General features: G+C 39.9%; 1 protein-coding gene across 1 annotated transcript in view; it reads right to left on the reverse strand.

Moving 5' to 3' along the window:
• Positions 1 to 4,874: 4,874 nt before the first annotated feature.
• Positions 4,875 to 17,982, reverse strand: part of LOC114922176 (intercellular adhesion molecule 4-like) — a 17,518-nt gene continuing 4,410 nt past the window's right edge. Inside the window, exons 3-6 of the mRNA XM_029283727.1 lie at positions 13,761 to 14,021; positions 10,845 to 11,162; positions 7,746 to 8,066; positions 4,875 to 5,372 (exon numbers count right to left, since the gene is read on the reverse strand). Coding sequence (XP_029139560.1) covers positions 5,266 to 5,372; positions 7,746 to 8,066; positions 10,845 to 11,162; positions 13,761 to 14,021 — 1,007 coding nt within the window. The 3' untranslated portion in view covers positions 4,875 to 5,265. The remainder of the gene's footprint in view (positions 5,373 to 7,745; positions 8,067 to 10,844; positions 11,163 to 13,760; positions 14,022 to 17,982) is intronic.

Raw genomic sequence — 17,982 nt, forward strand, 5'->3', positions numbered from 1 at the left:
GTCCAGCCCCCTGCTCAAGCAGGAAAACCTATATACCACCTCAGACAAGTGACTGTCCAGTCTCTTCTTAAAAATCACCAATGATGAAGCACCCACAATGTCTGGAGGCAAGCTGTTAATTGTCCTCACTGTTAGGAAGTTTCTCCTTAAGTCCAGGTTGCTTCTCTCCTTGATTAGTTTCCATCCATTGTTTCTTGTCTTGTCTTCTGGTGCTTTGGAAAATAAATTGACACCGGATGCAGTATATTCCACGTATGGCCTTACTAAGGCTTTATAAAGCGGTGCTAATACTTCATGTGATTTTGATTCTATGCCTCTGTTAATCAGATCTGATCACCCTTTACTTTTCAAAAATAAACCTGCTGCCAATCTGTGGGCACTTCCAAATATTCTCAACAGCCGTGCACTTGTAGCATTATCACATAAATACAAAAGTCCACTTGACAGCAGGATGTAATCTGAAAAGGTTAAATTCTTGACCCAAATAGCTTATTACCATCTACATTTCACCTGTAGGGGAAACAGTAAGAACACAAGGGAGATAGGATGTGAGTATAGCAATCCCTTGCGTTGATGCTGGTCCCACAGAGTCATCACAGAGACAAGCAAATGATAAAGACCTCTGACAACATTGTCTTCACCGTTAGGGGCGTTCGGGGGTCCATTGGGGTAGATGCTAGTTTTCTTTACCAGTCTTAAAGAAATTCACCACAACTTCTAGGCTATTGTTTTTATTTTAATATATGCTCCATTTTCTTACCACAAAATTGTGCCTTTTTGCATTCCATTTTCTTTGGCACATCCTGATTTAAAGATGTGTTTATGTGATCCTAAATATTTCTGCTTTTTAAAGCAGGACTGGTAACCGGTTTTCCCTTATGGATATTTTATTGTTCTAAAATAAGGAAGAACTACTCACAGATCCTAGGCCATTTTTCAAAAGCTCATGGAGATACTTAAATTCAGCAGTGCAATTGCTTTTTCTTCCATTTTGATCAAAATAAGAATGCAAGTAGGTGTGTTATAAACCTCCACTAAGTGAGTGGGCTAGAGGAATACTGTAAAGACCAGGAAAAGGAGCTGAAGAATCTTAAGTGGGAAGTGCTGGGCAGGTCCTCCAACAGCAAAAAAGGAGGAGTGTGTGTTGGCATACTTTCCATAACATATGGCTCATCCTCCTCTTTAGGTGTGAAGGCAAAGGAACATATTGGACTTCACTGTTTGAGATGGAGCTTGCTTCAGATAGTGGGATGAGGTGATTTGCCAACTCCTGGAGTGGATTCCTTGGCAAGCCACTTCAGAGGAAAGGTGTCCCAAAATCAGATTGGAGTTGTCTAAGGACAGTAAATCTCTTGCAGTGGACAGCTACTACTGCTGTCTTGGCTAGATTGACCCAATCACCTAACATTTTTAGTCTTGCTAGTTATATGAAGCTGGCCCCTAAGATTTTTCTCCTGAGTGAACAAGCCAGCACATGTGAAGTGATGTTCTGATTAGAGAAAAATAACTTCAAGGAGAGTTCCAGGCAACTGCCTTGCAGGCAGGAGAAGTGGGGGAGGCAGTTATAATAATAGCTGGGGATCTGTGGGTGGGTGGAGCATGATGTGGCTGGCTCCAGATGGGTCTATCAAACCAGTTTTGGACTATGCAGCAAGTATAGCTTTTCAGATTTCACTGGCATTGAAGACCAAAAGCCTAGTCAGTCCATAAACACAGGGCATTTTGACATAACTCCTTAAGGCCATAGAGGCTGTCTTTATATAAAACTCATATTAATGTTATTTTTGTTTTGCTATTGTTGGTGTTCTTATCATATTTTGCAAAGGCCGGCATTTAGTCATGGAATCCTGAACCCCTAGCCAACCCCACCTCCACCCCCAGCAGAACAGGTTGCTGTTCTACCTGTTGCAGTCTTTCTTTCTTTCTTTCTTTCTTTCTTTCTTTCTTTCTTTCTTTCTTTCTTTCTTTCTTTCTTTCTTTCTTTCTTTCTTTCTTTCTTCCTTCCTTCCTTCCTTCCTTCCTTCCTTCCTTCCTTCCTTCCTTCCTTCTTTTTTCCCCACGAAGAGTGTATGTTTGTTTTCCTTATGTTTTTAATCTCCAGATCAAGACTGGAAACCTGAAATTTGCAACAATTGGAACAAATTTCTGAATTCAACTGAATGTAATTGGGTCCATTCATGCACCCATTTCACAATCATGTTTCATTGACTTTCACAATTCTTTCTTCAGTATGAGCATGTGTGGGATTGTCCTGGAAGAGAACTTGCTGTGGCACATCCTTCCCAAAGAGTCATGGAAACCTTAAAATGACACACCAGTTAAGATAACAGATGGGAAGTGCATTGTCTACATCAAGAACAGAAGAGAAGGAATAAGTGCCTGAGTCTACAGACACAACTAATCCAAAGTAAATTATTCCTTTTCTGTTATAAGAGAATAACAGAGTTGGAAGGGACCTTGGAGGTCTTCTAGTCAAGTGCAACTCCTGGCTCAAACAGGAGATACTATACCAATGATGGCGAACCTTTTAGAGGTCGAGTGCCCAAACCACAACCCAAAACCCATTTATTTATTGCAAAGTGCCAGGGCATTGTGGTGCCCTCAGGGGGGGCATCGGGGTGTGGCCCACTGGGTGGGCATGGCTGGGGTGGGCATGGCCACCTCGATGCTTCTCATGGGGGGATGCCTGTGGGGGCCGGGCAGGGTTGGGGGAGATCCAGTGGGTCTCTGGTGGGTTGGGCGGTGGGCAGGAGGCCCAACATAGATGGAGGGAGGCATGCAATCCTAGCTGGGACTGGGGGGCCATGGCACCGATGGGGATCCGGCTTTCCGTGCTCGGGGTGGCCTTTGGCTTGCTGGGTGTGGGCATGCTCTACCACCTCTACTCCAGCTCGCTAGCTGGATGCTTCGCCTCCTTTGTGCTGGGTGGGGCTGCCGCCACGGACGGCAGCGGCAGCCTAATGGACCTGCGCAAGCTACTGGCAGCGGAAGCACGTGTGCCCACAGAGAGGGCTCCAAGTGCCGCCTCTGGCACACGTGCCATAGGTTCGCCACCCCTGTACTATACCATTTCAGATCAGTGGTTGTCCAATCTCTTCTTAAGAATTTCCAGTGATGGAGCACCCACAATTTTTGAAGACAAGCTTCTTCACTGATCAACTGTTCCAAAGCCAAAGTAAAATAAGGTGACCAAAGTCAAGAATAATTCTATAATGTTATAATTCCAACTGCATTTGATTCCCATGCAAACTGCATAGGGTCCCTATATAAGCCTTGCATAACCACAAAAAACCTCTCCTCATTGTGCACCCAAAAATCAGCAATGCCATTTTATGAAACATTATAGATTCTCTGACTGTTTTATAAATTGTAACACCTGTAGGTCAGTACTACTGGAGATATTTGGGAGCATCCTTAGGTCCTTAAACCAAATACACCTGAATCATATAGAAGCTGTGAAGCACCTTTTTGTCTTTGAAACCAAGTCACTGCTTTTGATGATCATGATGATGATCACGAGCACATCTTTTCCCCATCCTTCCTCTGTTAGGTCTAGACTCCACCACAATGTGAATACAGCTGTTGGATAAACTGAAAACCTTGCCCATTGAAAGTTTGCCCATCCCCATCAAAGAAGGAACTTTGTTATGCTGCTGAGGCATCATCACACATTAAGTGACCAAACACAAAACAAGATCTATACATAAAGCTAGTGCAGTTTTGTGAAAAAATGACAATTAACTACACTAAGTGGGTTGAAGCAAAGCAAAGAATGTAAGTTGGAACATATTGAACTAGCATTGTGAGTTGCACATGAGCAAAAGGAAAGGCTGGGACAAGATGTAGGAATGTAACCAGATGAATTTCCATTCAAAGCATAGATGGGCAAACTGGGTCTAGAGCAGGGGTAGTCAATCTTGGCTCTTTTATGACTCGTGGACTTCAACTCCCAGAATTCCTGAGCCAGCTATTGTGAGAATATGAAGAAGAAACATTGTGATCAGATATTCGGTGGACAGGTACTAACTACCAGACAGAACAACAATCCTTGTTGCCTGACAAAGGTGCTTTTTTCAGGAGGCAACTGGACTTTCTTGTGTTTCTTTTGAAGACATTTTGCTTCTCATCCAAGAAGCTTCTTCAAGTCTGACTAGATGGTGGGGAATGGAAGTGAATCAGTAGATTCTGTGAATTTAGACATCCCCCATCTGCACTGTCAGCCAGATGCTCTGTGGATATCTGCCCAAAGGTGCAAAATATCCAATTATTTTCATCTCCCTTTTTACAATATTTTATGGAAAATGGAGAAAGGACCCAGAAAACAAATGGACTTTTGCACCTGGTGCAGAACTGTGTTCATACGTTCAATAAATATATGCTTAGGCTAAAAGGAAATTGAATAATTGTTTTCAAATTTCTGAAGGGTTGACACGCAGAAGGTGGAGCAAGGTTTTCTAATCAGCAGTAAGCAGATTTCAGCCAAATGGTTGGAGAAAGCTTTCTCCCGGTGAAAGTTCAATAGGAAAACTTTCTACAGCATGGATTTCTGTTAACAATGAATTGATTTGATTTAAAAAGCTGTTATGTGAGAATGTTAAAAATCTCTAGGACACAATACATATTTTGTTTTGTAGCAGTTAAGATGCTGGACTTTGGGGAAACCCGGGTTCAAGGCTCCATTCAATCATAGAGCTCACTGACTGACTTTGAGACAGTCACTCTCTCACCCCTTACCACCCTCACCATCCCCAAGCTGTGGTTTGCTGAAATGTTTGTTGATATTTGTATTAATTTGGGTGTGCTTTTACTTTTGTTGGTAGTAATTTTGGACAAAGGAGCAAGGAAGAAGATATGAATAGTTTGTCAGATTTTAAAACTTGTTTAATTTGTAATATAGATTTCCAGTATTCGGGGCAGCAGTTAATTTTTATTTCATGTATACACACATAGACTTTTGTTGGGTATGATTAAGAAAGCACAATTTTAAAAACGTCCACTGTAGGTGTTTGGCAAACTTTTAAAAACAGATCTATTTTAAAAAGCTGATAGAACAGAATAAGATGGGATAGGTTTTATTTGTTTGCTAGTTCTGCTAGTTTTAAAGATCTTTCTCAGGCAGCGTCTTCCTCATGGCCCTTGCCTCTCATGTTACATGGTGCTGGTTCTTCAGGATTGCTGGTGAATGCCAGAACAGAAATCTTTTCTTAACCCTCTTTAAAGTTAAAGAAAGGTTGCTGCCCTAAATCTCTGGCTGAATCTCTGTATTCATTGATGGATCCAAAGTCTAATGACGAAGATGAGAAAGACCACCAGCACACAAATTAGCAAAGCAGCAACAGCAGTAACAGCTACAACGATAGCCAAATAGGATTCTGAAAACCAGATAGGAAGACAATTAGAAAAGGAGAATGAAACATCACAACGCTATTATCAAAATATTTAGATATTTTAGGGGGGGGTGAACTTTGCAAAGAAAATTCAGTGTATCATTCAACTGCATAAATGTTATTCCAGAAGGCTAAAAGTACTACGTATTTTCCAAATCAAACTAAACATGAATAAGCAAAGTTGTACTTCACATGAGACAAAGAACCAAGTTGCTTCATATTTTCTAAACAGAATATTACATTAATATGATCTGAAACTGGCTCTGAAGAGAATATGACATCCGAAGGTATAAGTATCTATTATTTGATTATACCCCACCACAGATTACAGTTATATTGTAAGCTGAAAATAAACTCAACTTACAGAAATAGCAGTCAGATGGGATATTGCATTTTACATATATTCACACAAAAATTCAGAACCATTTTTTCAGTCATTGAATTAGTACATCTTGAACTCATGAATTTTTCAGACCTCTTACATTTCAAAAAATAATATTTCAGTATATTAGCACTGATTATAACAACAATTATTTATTCATTTTAGACTGAATTTATAACTCAACAGCAAAAGAAAACTTTACATAAAGACAATCCTACACTAAATCTGGGGTGATTGCAATGACTGCAGTCTCACATGTTTCAGTCGGACAGTCCTTAGGTGGTTAAGCAAAGATTTTGGGAAAATAAGTGGGTTGATAAAATGTGGGTCTGCCAATAATCTGGAGATATGAGAAGTCACAAAAAGATAGCTTCAGTTTTACAAGGAGAAAAATATGATATGCTTTATTCACGACACAATTTTCTTTTCTCCCTCAAGGAAAGTTTCACTTAAAATTGTAGCTTCCTGATTCTCTTGATAGAATGCTAAATACTGTATAGGCTTGGTGACATTAATTGAAAGGATATATACAGTAGAAATATTATGAAATAGTAAATAAAGGCACTATGGTTCATCTTGCGACATGGAAGATAAATCAACATGTTGCCTTTATTAGCTGAAGAAATGTATTAGCTGAAGAACAGGGTAGGAAAAATTAGTCCTTATTTGAAAAATGTTGATGAAACATAATTAATTAAAGTAACTTTAACTAAGCATAACTAAACAAGCAGGAACTGATATGAGGAGGAGGTCTAGAATAGTATGTTTCATAGCTGGATGACAACGTCAACATTATGATGTGGTCTCTTTTCATATTATATAATAAAGAAAACTTTCTGAGCATGTATAGAGTTCTTTTCTCTCATACCTGAGCATTCACATGCTTTTCCTGCATACTTATAATAAAGTCTTCTATTATACATGTGGGTGAGAGAGAGACTTTTGGGCAGATCCTGGTTTAAAATCTCAGCATTTTGGTTTTAAACACTAATCAGCCTTACCTTGATGGCATTCTGAGATCTATCATAGAATCATGGGGCTGGAAGAGACTTTGGAGGTCTTCTAGTCCAATCCCTTGACCTAGACAGGGGTCCTTATTCCACCCCTGGTTGTTCAATCTTTTCTTGAAAATCTCCAGAGATGAAGCACCCACAACTTATCCAAACATTGTAGAAAAAATGCCCTTGGCAGTCATAAAGCTTACAGTTCTGATGTTGTAATTTTTTTTCTCCCCCAGACCACTGTCCATGTTTTATCCTCACTTGGGACCTAGGGCCAAGTGGCACACAACAGGAACAGCAGTCTTCTCCCATTTTTGTCTGACTGGGGACAAAAAATTGAGCATATGGCATCTGACATGTGAAGCTCACTTAACATTTCCTAATGAATAAGAACTGCTACTCTGATCCTAAACATGCATACTATTATGTATGCATTCCTTTTTTTTAAAATGGAGAAAGGATTAATGCAGTTTAAAAGAAAAAATACAATAGTAAATGTCCATCCCCCCTCTCTCCCTCTCCCTCTCTTTCTCTTTCCTCTCTCTCTCTTTCTCTTTCTTTCTCTTTCCTCTCCCCTCCCTCTCCCTCTCTCTCTTTCTTCTCTCTCTCTTTCTTTCTCTTTCTCTCCCTCTCCCTCTCTCTTTCTCTCTCTCTTTCCTCTCCCTCTCCCTCCCTCCCTCCCTCTCTTTCTTCTCCCTCTCTCTTTCTCTCTCCTCTCTCTCTCTTTCTCTCTCTTTCCTCTCTCCCTCTTCCCCTCTCTCTTTCTCTCTCTCTTTCCTCTCCCCCCTCTCTCTTTCTTTCTCTCTTTCTCTCTTTCCGTTCCCCCCCTCTCTCTGTTTACCATTTATAGGTTTTTATAATAATAAGAATGGGGAAAGCACAGTTTGATCATCCCCAGAGAGTGGGAGCTGTTGCTGCAATGAGACAAAGGTCTGAGGTGTCTCTTTAGTAAAGGTTCTGGGCTTGCAAACTTACCAGCAGTCTTGAGTGAAACTTCTGAGGATTTGGTTCGATAGACTGGTTCATGTAGGCCGAAATGCACTGCTGCATGACAATAAGCTTCCTGACCGTGGTCCTCTGGATGGAGGGTGACCGGGAGAGTGACTGTATAGTTTTCTATTTCAACCCAAGTACAGTTTGTGAAACTTGGTGTACCCAACCTCTTTGACCCTTTAAAAAAGGTCACCACAAGAGTCAGGCAGGGATCTACTCTTATTATGTGACATATCAGGTTATAGGCCCAGTTTTGGCCTGGCGATGGCTTCTGGAGTTCCAGGGTCATTACCTCGAGAGGTCCTGCAATGGCATATGTGGCCAAAAAGAGATAATGTTAACCGGGCTGAATGGCTGAGTTTCTTCTCTGAGAGAGATGGAATATTTCTCTTCCTTGCTATCCTGCCAAGAGCTGGATGGGTTCAGGTTCTCCAAGGGTTCCTTCACAACTCCCCATTGACCTCTTCAAGGAGAAAGACATCCCCTCTCTGCCAAATTTGGAGATTGCTACCACCACCCATTAGAAATCTTAAAAACTTAATTTCTTTCATTGTTCTTTCCACTTCAGGATCTGGGTTCGGACTCCAGTCAATCAAGGAGTCAGGGCTATGGATCACAGATAAACAGACTGATCTGTGTATGGAAAACGTCTCTTTAAAGATCTTTGCAGTAGCCCCTAAATTCCGAATTACAGCATACACTGTAATAGTTCAAAGGCAGACAGTTTTATAAGTCTTAGCATTTTATATGATGCCTGATAGGCTTCTTCTTCTGGGATATTCAGGTATCTAACAAAAGAACATACTGAATGTACTTGGTTATATTAGTTAATCTAAACAAAATTAAGAAATGATTACTATTTTACCTTTGTGGATCTCTCTACCGTAGCAGGTAAGTATTGATGCTTCAGAACCAATTTTGTGATAGTATTTCTTAACCCACTATTTTGTAAAGGCTTATAAGACAACATTTTGTCCTGAAAGGTATAACTAGTGAGGTTTCCCTTGAAACTCTACACTGAAATGGATATTAAATGCCCAACAATTTGTAATCTTCATTTCTAATCTTATTCAAGGAACAATAAATCATCCTTAATTGGGCAGCAGAGTGTTTTGAGACTGAAACTGTTTTGAAAACCTACTTTCACACCTCAATCACTGCCCTGCTCCTTTTTTAAGTAGCAACATCTTTGATGAATCACCCTTCTAGAACATCTTTTTTGCGAGTTTTCCCCCCCACCAAAGCCTATAAATATGTTAATCCTTTATTGTATTTCAACGACACACTGAACTTCAAGCTAGCCAACCTATTTATACTTTAGTGTGTCATGTGTAAACCCAGCACTTATAGTTAGTTTTTGCTTCGGGGTGTCAAAATTAAGTTAACTGTTTGTAAACATGGCCTCTGTATAAAACATGATGCTCTTTTTCCAGTTGTATTTCTTCGTACAGCATGCTTAAAATGCTGGGTTAGAGGCAGCAAGACCTAAATTCTATTCCACAGCTGGCCTTGGAAGCTTTCTGGTTGACTTTGGACCAGTCACCTTCTCTCAGCCCAACCTACTCAAGAGTTGTTATGGGAAAAACTAGGAAGAGCACTATGCCTCTTTAATGAAAGGCAAGATATAAATGAATGAATACTAATGAATGAATACTAATATAAGAGGATATAAGAATTGTCCTTTCTCATCTCTCTTTAGAGCATGTACAGAAGATATTGTAGTGTTTTCGGAGATTCTAGTCCTCCATCCTAAGCTAGAAGAGAAGAGCTACTCCAGACAGGCTGCCAAGGTCTGTGTGTCTCTTGGGGGGGGGATGCTGATTTAAAAGTCTGTTTTCATCTTTTGGCAGGACATAAATAAAAGGCCAAGAAGAAGAAGATGTTTCTTTCTGCACTGGACAAGCTGGATGGTCGACTCAAGAGACTATAAATCAACTGCCAGCTTTCTCCTCTTGCTACTCATTCTTCTTCCTTTCTCCTGACTCTTATGGACGTTCAAGACAATAGTCAACAACATATGGCCATACTAAAATATATGTTCTGCACACCCTTGAGTGCAACAGAAAAGTAGTATCATGGATTACACTGATACAGATCAACAAGGTCAGGAAGAATTGCTGTCCTTATAGATTCAGTGCAGGAATCTTTAAGGAGAGTGAGCAGTGGTTTCTCCAACTTTCCTTTCTTTGTGCAGTCAAAATCACCTACCAGAAGGAGAAATCACCACAATCACTTTCCTGAACACATGGTGGAGAAGGAGTGGGAGACTTCTGGCACTCTCTTCCAAAAATCCAGATGTTGCTGGGTTTGCCATTGAACTATCAGTCTCTTTCAATAGCCCTGTGGCAGTGTGGAAGGGAGAAGTGAAATTGGGTGCTTTAATTAATCTCTAATTCCAGTCTAATTGTACCATGTTTTTTTTTTAAAAAAACTGGTGAAACATTTGCATTGAAGCAATACCTTATTAAAGGGTTTGTGAATTACTGCTATTTACTGCATTGGATGTGGAGATGGTCCTTCCTTCCTTCCTTCCTTCCTTCCTTCCTTCCTTCCTTCCTTCCTTCCTTCCTTTTTTCCAGCTGACTCTTCACTTCCCACAGCACTAGTTTTTGAAAGATATTTCAATCAGTGCCCTGATTATGCCTTGAAATTGGGGCTGTGATGACATCTTTTCTTTTGTTACAATTTTTGTTTAGACCTTTGACTGCTGCAGTTGTCTTCATAGCAGAGGAGATTTGAGACCCCAGGGTTGCTTATCCCCTCCAGTTCCAGTTCCATCTCATATTTTCCCCCCCTAGTCTTGCATGACTTATCTACTGCTATTCTGGAGGGTGGTCCCTATAGGACATTTACATGGCCCAAGTCTCAGGAAAGGCAAATTGGAAAGACCTGCTTTAAAGGAAGTGAATGGGAGCTCATCCAAATCTATGCAAAGAAAATCAAAATAGTGGGATCAGATTAAAAAGGTGGGTGAACTTTTTTCTCCACCCCCACCCCCACCCCATGGGGGGTTTATTATACTCTGTAACCACAGGGTGAATTATGTTTAAATCAGAACTGGGGCAATGGATGGGATCTCACCAAAAGTCCATAATGATATGCCATGGGAGGTGTTTTTCAGGAGTGGTTCTGTTGGTCTCAGATCCAGGGATGTTTGGCAGGTAACTGTCTTGCTGTAGTCATCTTCCTGAGCTATTATGCTATGGTTCACCACAACAGTACCAGCTTCAGGGTGAGTATAATTCTCAAAGGTCTTTACCAGAAGTTGCTCTTCCCCTTTCAGCAAGGTCACAGTGAGGTTCCGAATGGGGGCTACACCAAAAACCTGGCATGTTAAGTTATACAGCTTGCCCACCTCCATTTCTGGTACTGGATACAGCTCAATCTTCTTTGGAGGTTCTGTAATAGAATAAGACATAGCCAAAACATCTTCAACGTTTAGAGGAGAGGTGACGATGAGTAAAACCATGGCTTTTCTGGACTTAATTCCATTGCAGTTCAGGACATTTCCCCCCCCCCCCAAAGCACATTTGGGATAGAATATATGTCTATATTCGGCCATCTGCCCTTTTCTATAACCCACTAAAGGCTTCCTTCTCCCACTTGAAAAAGATAATGGATCTCCCTGAGTTCAAGGAGGGAGGGAAGAGGCTGGGGAGAATGCCGACTGTGGGAAATAATTTCTCAGCAGATGTAAACTTGAGAGAAATTGGGATGAAGCATTGATGGTTACATTCTTTAAAAACAATTTGCAAAATCGTGAAAGTGGCCAGCCCTATTCTGCTAATCACAGAAAGGGGGTTGGTTTACTTCATTAGCTAATATATACAGTTGTAGGATTTGTCTGCGCTCTCCTCTCATTCCTTCTTAAGGAGGAAGGAAGACAGATACGAGAAGAGCATCCAGCAGTGATTGCCAACATTTTCCTTCTAGCCCATGCTGCTTGCTGCTGTTGCTGCAGAACATCCTCCTCCTGCTGCTCCTTCCCTCTCTCACTTGCTCCTTCTTCTTCCCACACTGCTCTTCCACCATGGTGCCCTACATTTGGTCATCATGTCTGAAGTGCAAAAATTTGCATAACCTCTAATTAAACAAAAAACTACTGGAAACTCCCATTCTTTGCAGTCATCTAGGGATCATCTGGATTCTTGCAAACCAGTTCTGATAGCCCTACTCCAGTGATGGCGAACCTTTTTGAGACCGAGTGCCCAAACTGCAACCCAAAACCCACTTATGCATCGTCGGGTGCCGGGTAGGTATGGCCCAGTGGGTGGGTGTGGCCAATTGGGTGGGCATGGCTGCGGTGGTAACAGCAGATTGGGTGGGACTAAAAAGTTCAATCAATCAATTCCAACTTTGCAAAATCTTTTTTTTTCCCATAAGAAATTGAAATTGACTGATTGATTGAACCGTTGTTTTTTTTGTACACAGCAGCGGAGGCCTAAAGCGAAAAGGTTTTATAAAACCCAGCTGAAGGCCTAGGACTGGGGTGACGGCGCACATGCCCACAAAGAGGGCTCTGAGTGCTGCCTCTGGCACCCGTGCCATAGGTTCGCCACCACTGCCCTACTCTATGCACTCAGCTTAGCTAAAGGCATCTGCCAAGGAATTGGGAGCAAAGGGAAAACCCAGTGTCATGGTGTATGGGAATGAGTTTGGGAGATAGGGTAAAGAGACAAAGTCAAGGGGATGATCAGATAAGTGGCAACGTAGCCCTCAGCAGAAATACTGACAGGGCAAGTGGCTCAGAAGAGACTTTCCCTAGTTTCTTGGGCTGTAAAGAAGATCGGGAGTGGGGGACAGAGAGATACTTTCAGACTTGAAAAATTCTGTTAACTGCAATCTTACAATAAAGTAGAATCAGCTCATCTGGCCATATTTCCTGTCTGGTTCACCGTGCAAGACTGTTGCCCAGTGGCTGCTGGCCCTGTGCTTGTGGGACTCAAGTGGTTGCCCCTATTCCAGCATTTTTTTAATGCAGACTTGCATGGAGGTATGTTTGTGTAAAATTGACAGTTAAGCCTAGAGAGACGTAGGATAGAAGTGTTTTCTTTTTACCTATATACTGCTTGAGGGAACCCTCTCAAACTTTTCTTCTATGTGCCCAGACATGATTGAAAAGGTTTCAGAGGGAGGCTCTTCACTGGCTGAGATATCATAAGTGTGAAATTGTTAACACTTTCCCTAACCTAAGGCAGAAACAAAGGTACACCAAGTTCTATTGTTTCATTTTACTGGGATGCTTTGGGGATATTTTAGTATACAATTTTTATTGTGATTAGAGTGAGCACTAGATATTCTAAATGTCAGATAACCACTGCCTACTAGATTAGACTCCAATAGCCAAGCATTGCTTTTGAAACAAATGCTTGACATTACATTAGAACTTCGAATGACTTTTCTCCATCAATGGGATGTCAGCAGCAAGGAAGTTTAATAAATCTGTTTGTTTTCAAACAGGAATTCCCACAGGCTTCAATTTCTTTGACTTTATCTTTAATTTCCCTCATCAGCAAAGCTTTCAGATCAGTTTTATCATAAAAAAATCTGTTGAAAAATAAAAGCCACCAAATCAAGCATGAGAAAACAGTACAAGTCTATCCAATGCCCAAAGCAAATTTAAAGGAGATTATAAAGGCCTAGTTGCATAAAAACCTTTTCAACTGATGTCGGAAGGAGAAATGGGACAAGGCATAGTTTTTCCAAGGGGAAAAAAAATCTAAAACTTTGCTGGAATTGTGAGGGAGAAAATTCCTACTAGATGCCTGGGGACTTCTTTTGGACATTATAAATCTTCCTCTATATCTGGCAGATTTGTACCCTCAGGTTTGACTTTTGGCTCCCTGAGCCCCCATTTTCTTTTCTGATCTTGTTGAAGTTGAGCGCCTGGTCTCAAAGAAGAAAGCCTTCATCCCTTTCTTCCACCAAACTGCAGTAAGGCTTCTTCACAGTGGGCATCGTTCAAAATGATAGACTTTCCTAGCAAATTTGACTTACGGTAAACTGTGACAATCGTTTCCCAAGACCTGGGTTCATTATTACAGGTGACAACACATGATGCACGGAGTGACCAGTAATCGACAATGAAAGTGAAAGCTTTCCAGGTGGGCCCGGCGTTTCTATAATCATATTTCTGAGAGGACCTCTCCTGAATATCACAGCTACTGTTGCTGCTGCTGCTTGTGCAATTTAGCACAAAGAAGCCTCCAAATTTCACCGCTTTTCTCAAGGGCACTGCTGGGTCTTTCTGCTGAGCCCCTGAAAACCCAAGAAAAACACACGTGTCAAGAACAGGAATTAACTTGCAGCTGTTAAAATGAATGTTCTACCAAAGTTTCTCTTTTTGTTTCAAATGATACCTATTTTGAAAAAATATGCCAATTTGGAGGAATGGCAGAAGGGTATTAACAGATTTATTTGGGGGGGGGGAACCAAGAGTTAAATTGAAGATTTTACAAGATGTACGGAAAAGAAGAGGACTTAAGTCACCTAATTTGAAATTATATTATTATGCGGTGGTTTTAACATTGGTTACCGATTGGCTTAATTTAACTAATAAAAGTATACTTCAACTAGAGGGATGGGATTTATTATACGGATGGCATGCATATTTAATTTATAATAAAAAAGTGGATAATGCTTTTAAATCTCATATTTTAAGAAGTGCTCTATTGCGTGTCTGGAAAAAGTATTATTACAAGTTAAATTATAAAATACCAATTTGGGGTATTCCTGGACACGTGATAGAGGGAGTATCTAAGGGTGTGAACTTGGATAGGATCTCTTATAAGGAATTACTTAGATTGGAGGGGAATGATTGGCAATTAAAATCGCTAGAGGAGTTAAAGCAAGAAAATGTTGTACAATCTTGGTTTCAGTATACCCAATTGATGGCCAGGTGGAAATTAGATCAAAAGATTGGTTTTACATTATTGGATGAGAATTTGATTAAACAGATTAAAGATTCAAATCAAGCGCATATAAAGAGGATTTATAATGTTTTAATAGAAATGGACTTGGAAACGGAATTAGTTAAAGATTGTATGGTAAAATGGAATCAAAATATTCAAGAACCGATTCCATTGGATATGTGGGAGATAATATGGGTCAGAAATGTAAAGTTTACCCAGGCCCAGAACTTAAGAGAAAATTTTTATAAAATGTTTTATAGATGGCATCTGGATCCTAAAAAGTTGTCTTGTATGTATCCTAGTTTACAGCCTAAATGTTGGAGATGCAGTAGTTTAGATGCTACTTATTTCCATATCTGGTGGACTTGTAGAAATATGAAAGCTTTCTGGATTAAGATTTGGTGGAACATTCAAAAGATTTTTAAGAAAAAGATAAAGTTCACTCCACAATTATTTTTGTTGGGTGTTATTACAGATTGTGAAACTAAAGAAACTAATTTGATGTTGAATTTGATAACAGCTGCAAGATTATTAGTAGGGAAATATTGGAAGAAGGACTGCTTGCCTACTATAGAAGAATGGACGCTTAAAGTGTCAAATTTAGCAGAAATGGCCAAGATTTCTGCTTATTTGAAGGATCAATCACAAGAAAGATACACTTCAGTCTGGAGAAGATGGATAGATTATATTCAGAATAAATATGGGACTAAAAAGTTCCATTTGGCTTATGAGTAAATTTTAGATTATTATTATTATTATATTATTATTATTATTATTTTAGTATTAGTACTGTATTGTTTAACAATTAGGTTGTTAATTTGTTTATTATCGTGTTTAATTTTAATTTGTTTAAATTTATGTTAAAAGGGAGTTAAAGCGCGTTATGGACTTGGTTATTTAAATAGTTGGTTAATGTTGGTTAGATTATGATTATTATATTTGTAACCCTGTGTTCAGCTCTGGGAAGTGGGGGAGAGGGAGGGGGGTTTTGGGGTGGGTATGGGGGTTTATATTGTAATTTTTATAAAACTTTTAATAAAAAAAAGAAAAAAGAACAGGAATTAAGAAAATAGTGTCATTTCGTCCTGATTTTGTCCAAAGTGTTTAAATATTTCATGCAGTCAGCTGAGATCTTGCCCACCAATATCACCATGAAAAATTGGAAAAAGAAAGTTATTACAGTTACTTGCTTCTGCCTTGGCATACAGACTGATGTTTGTAAAATTTTGCATTGGGAGGTCAACTAGTATTACTAAAATGCATTTACATTTTTGGATTACCACCTGTTTCAGAACCATATACATAATTTTACCCCTGAGTAAGTTAGCTGTTAGTCTATCATAGCAAAAAAATAAAATAATCAATCAGGAGGATTCTGGTGGAACATTTTTCTTATTAAATGTTCATTAAAAAGCACACACATGCCTCTTCAATATGTCAATATTTTCACAGCTGATCTAGAATAATATTTTCTAACTCTTACCCCCTTGTTTATTTGAGATTCATTGCAGTTTTCACCATCTGGATTCATAAAGAAGAATTTCTTAACAAATTCCATCAATACCTTAACAACTTTGATCCTATCATCAACTTTAGTGTCAATGAATCTACAAAACAAGCCCACTTCCTTGATGTCACAGTAAAATCATACAATGGACACATAGACAATATATAGCATAACTACATATTCTAGCTTCCACCCAGAGCACATAATCAAGCCACCCTCTCATCTATATCCAGGCATTACACTACAACAACATTCGTTATGGCCTACTTGATGGACATGCTCAAGTGGTGGAATTAAACCAGACATTCAGGAGGCTGAATGTATCCACCCAACAAGACAAATCAATAGAACCGGAATTGTTCCCAGGGAGTATCTATTAAAGGACAGGCCACAAAAACAGAATACCATTGGCTGTCACTTACAACTCACCACTCAATCACACAAAAGATTATTAATAAGCTACAGCCAATAATGGACAGTGACACTTCATTTTCTCAAGTACAGTATAGTAGCGCTATATTTTAAAAAAGCAGCCATCCAACGTGAAGCAGGTTCTCACAAGCAACAAGAAACAACAGGACAAGGATGCTAAAACAGGAACCTGACCCTGCCACAAATCCAGATGGTTTTTTTGCTCCCACAACTTATACCAACGGCACCATCACCAGCTCCAGTAAGTACCCTCTAAAGTGACATACTCCATCATCTGCCAGCAATGCCTTTCTGGATTCTAGATAGGATAAACAGGAAAAACTTCGCAGAAAAGTTCAAAAAAGCTAAACAAAAAAATATCACATTTTACTGAGAGATATGCTGACAGATGCAGGAAAAATTGGCAAAGTTTTCCCATAACATTTTTATCTCTGTCTACTTGTGCTTAGTTGTGGCTTCTTTTTGTGTTTTTCAATGTCACTATTCAATGCAAAACTTTTCTTACCTTCCTATTTCATTATTCTAACAATAAAAAGAGCCAGTTTGGTGTACAGTAGTGGTTAAGGCACCAGGTTAGAAACTGGGAGCCTGTGAGTTCTAGTCCCACCCTAGGCATGAAATCATTTGGATGTCCTGCAGCCAGTCATTCTCTCTCAACTCTAAGAAGAAGGGAAGGGTAAAATTTCAGGCTATCTTAAAAAGTCTCAACAAGCACAATGACTTTTTAACACATTACAACTATTAATTGATAAGGTACTTGTAATGTGTCTCACATGTAGCCTGCATCTTATAACCACCCCATCCTCCCCTCCCCCTTTCACCCCAATTTAAATCTTGCCTCCGTCTAGCCACTCTCTGCAGACGAGGAAGTGAGATGCAGCTCATAACAGCTATGCCTTTTAATAAAATGCTGGAAAATGTGCTACCAGACTCCTGATTTTTTGTCACTCTGGGTGTGCTCACTTGTTTTCCTTTGCTAGAGATGGAAAGAACCAGAAAGGGCTGTCCCCTGCTTTTCTATGGGAAGGTAAACTGGAAGACAAATCCATCATCCTTGACCACTGAACATGCTGAAATCCAGAGAGAACCAATTTAATGTTCTTGGTTTAACACCAGTATTGTTCCAGAATCTTCATGATCTTAGGTCCATCTGCAAACTAATCTTTCTCACAGGCATGCCATGGCAAGTACAAAATCAAGAACTCATGTTGTTGTGTTCTTTTGTATTCCCCCCCTTAATCCCCTATGCGCATCCTGATCACCCATTAAGGGTGATTGCCCTTCTCCATCTGCATACAGTTTCATGCCCGTTGCTGGTTGGCTAACTAGCAACGGGGTCTTACCAGCCAATGGAATTGTGTGATTACAA

The sequence above is a fragment of the Protobothrops mucrosquamatus genome, unplaced genomic scaffold (genome assembly GCF_001527695.2).
Source record: "Protobothrops mucrosquamatus isolate PMUCROS unplaced genomic scaffold, P.Mucros_1.0 scaffold202, whole genome shotgun sequence".
Lineage (NCBI taxonomy): Eukaryota > Metazoa > Chordata > Lepidosauria > Squamata > Viperidae > Protobothrops > Protobothrops mucrosquamatus.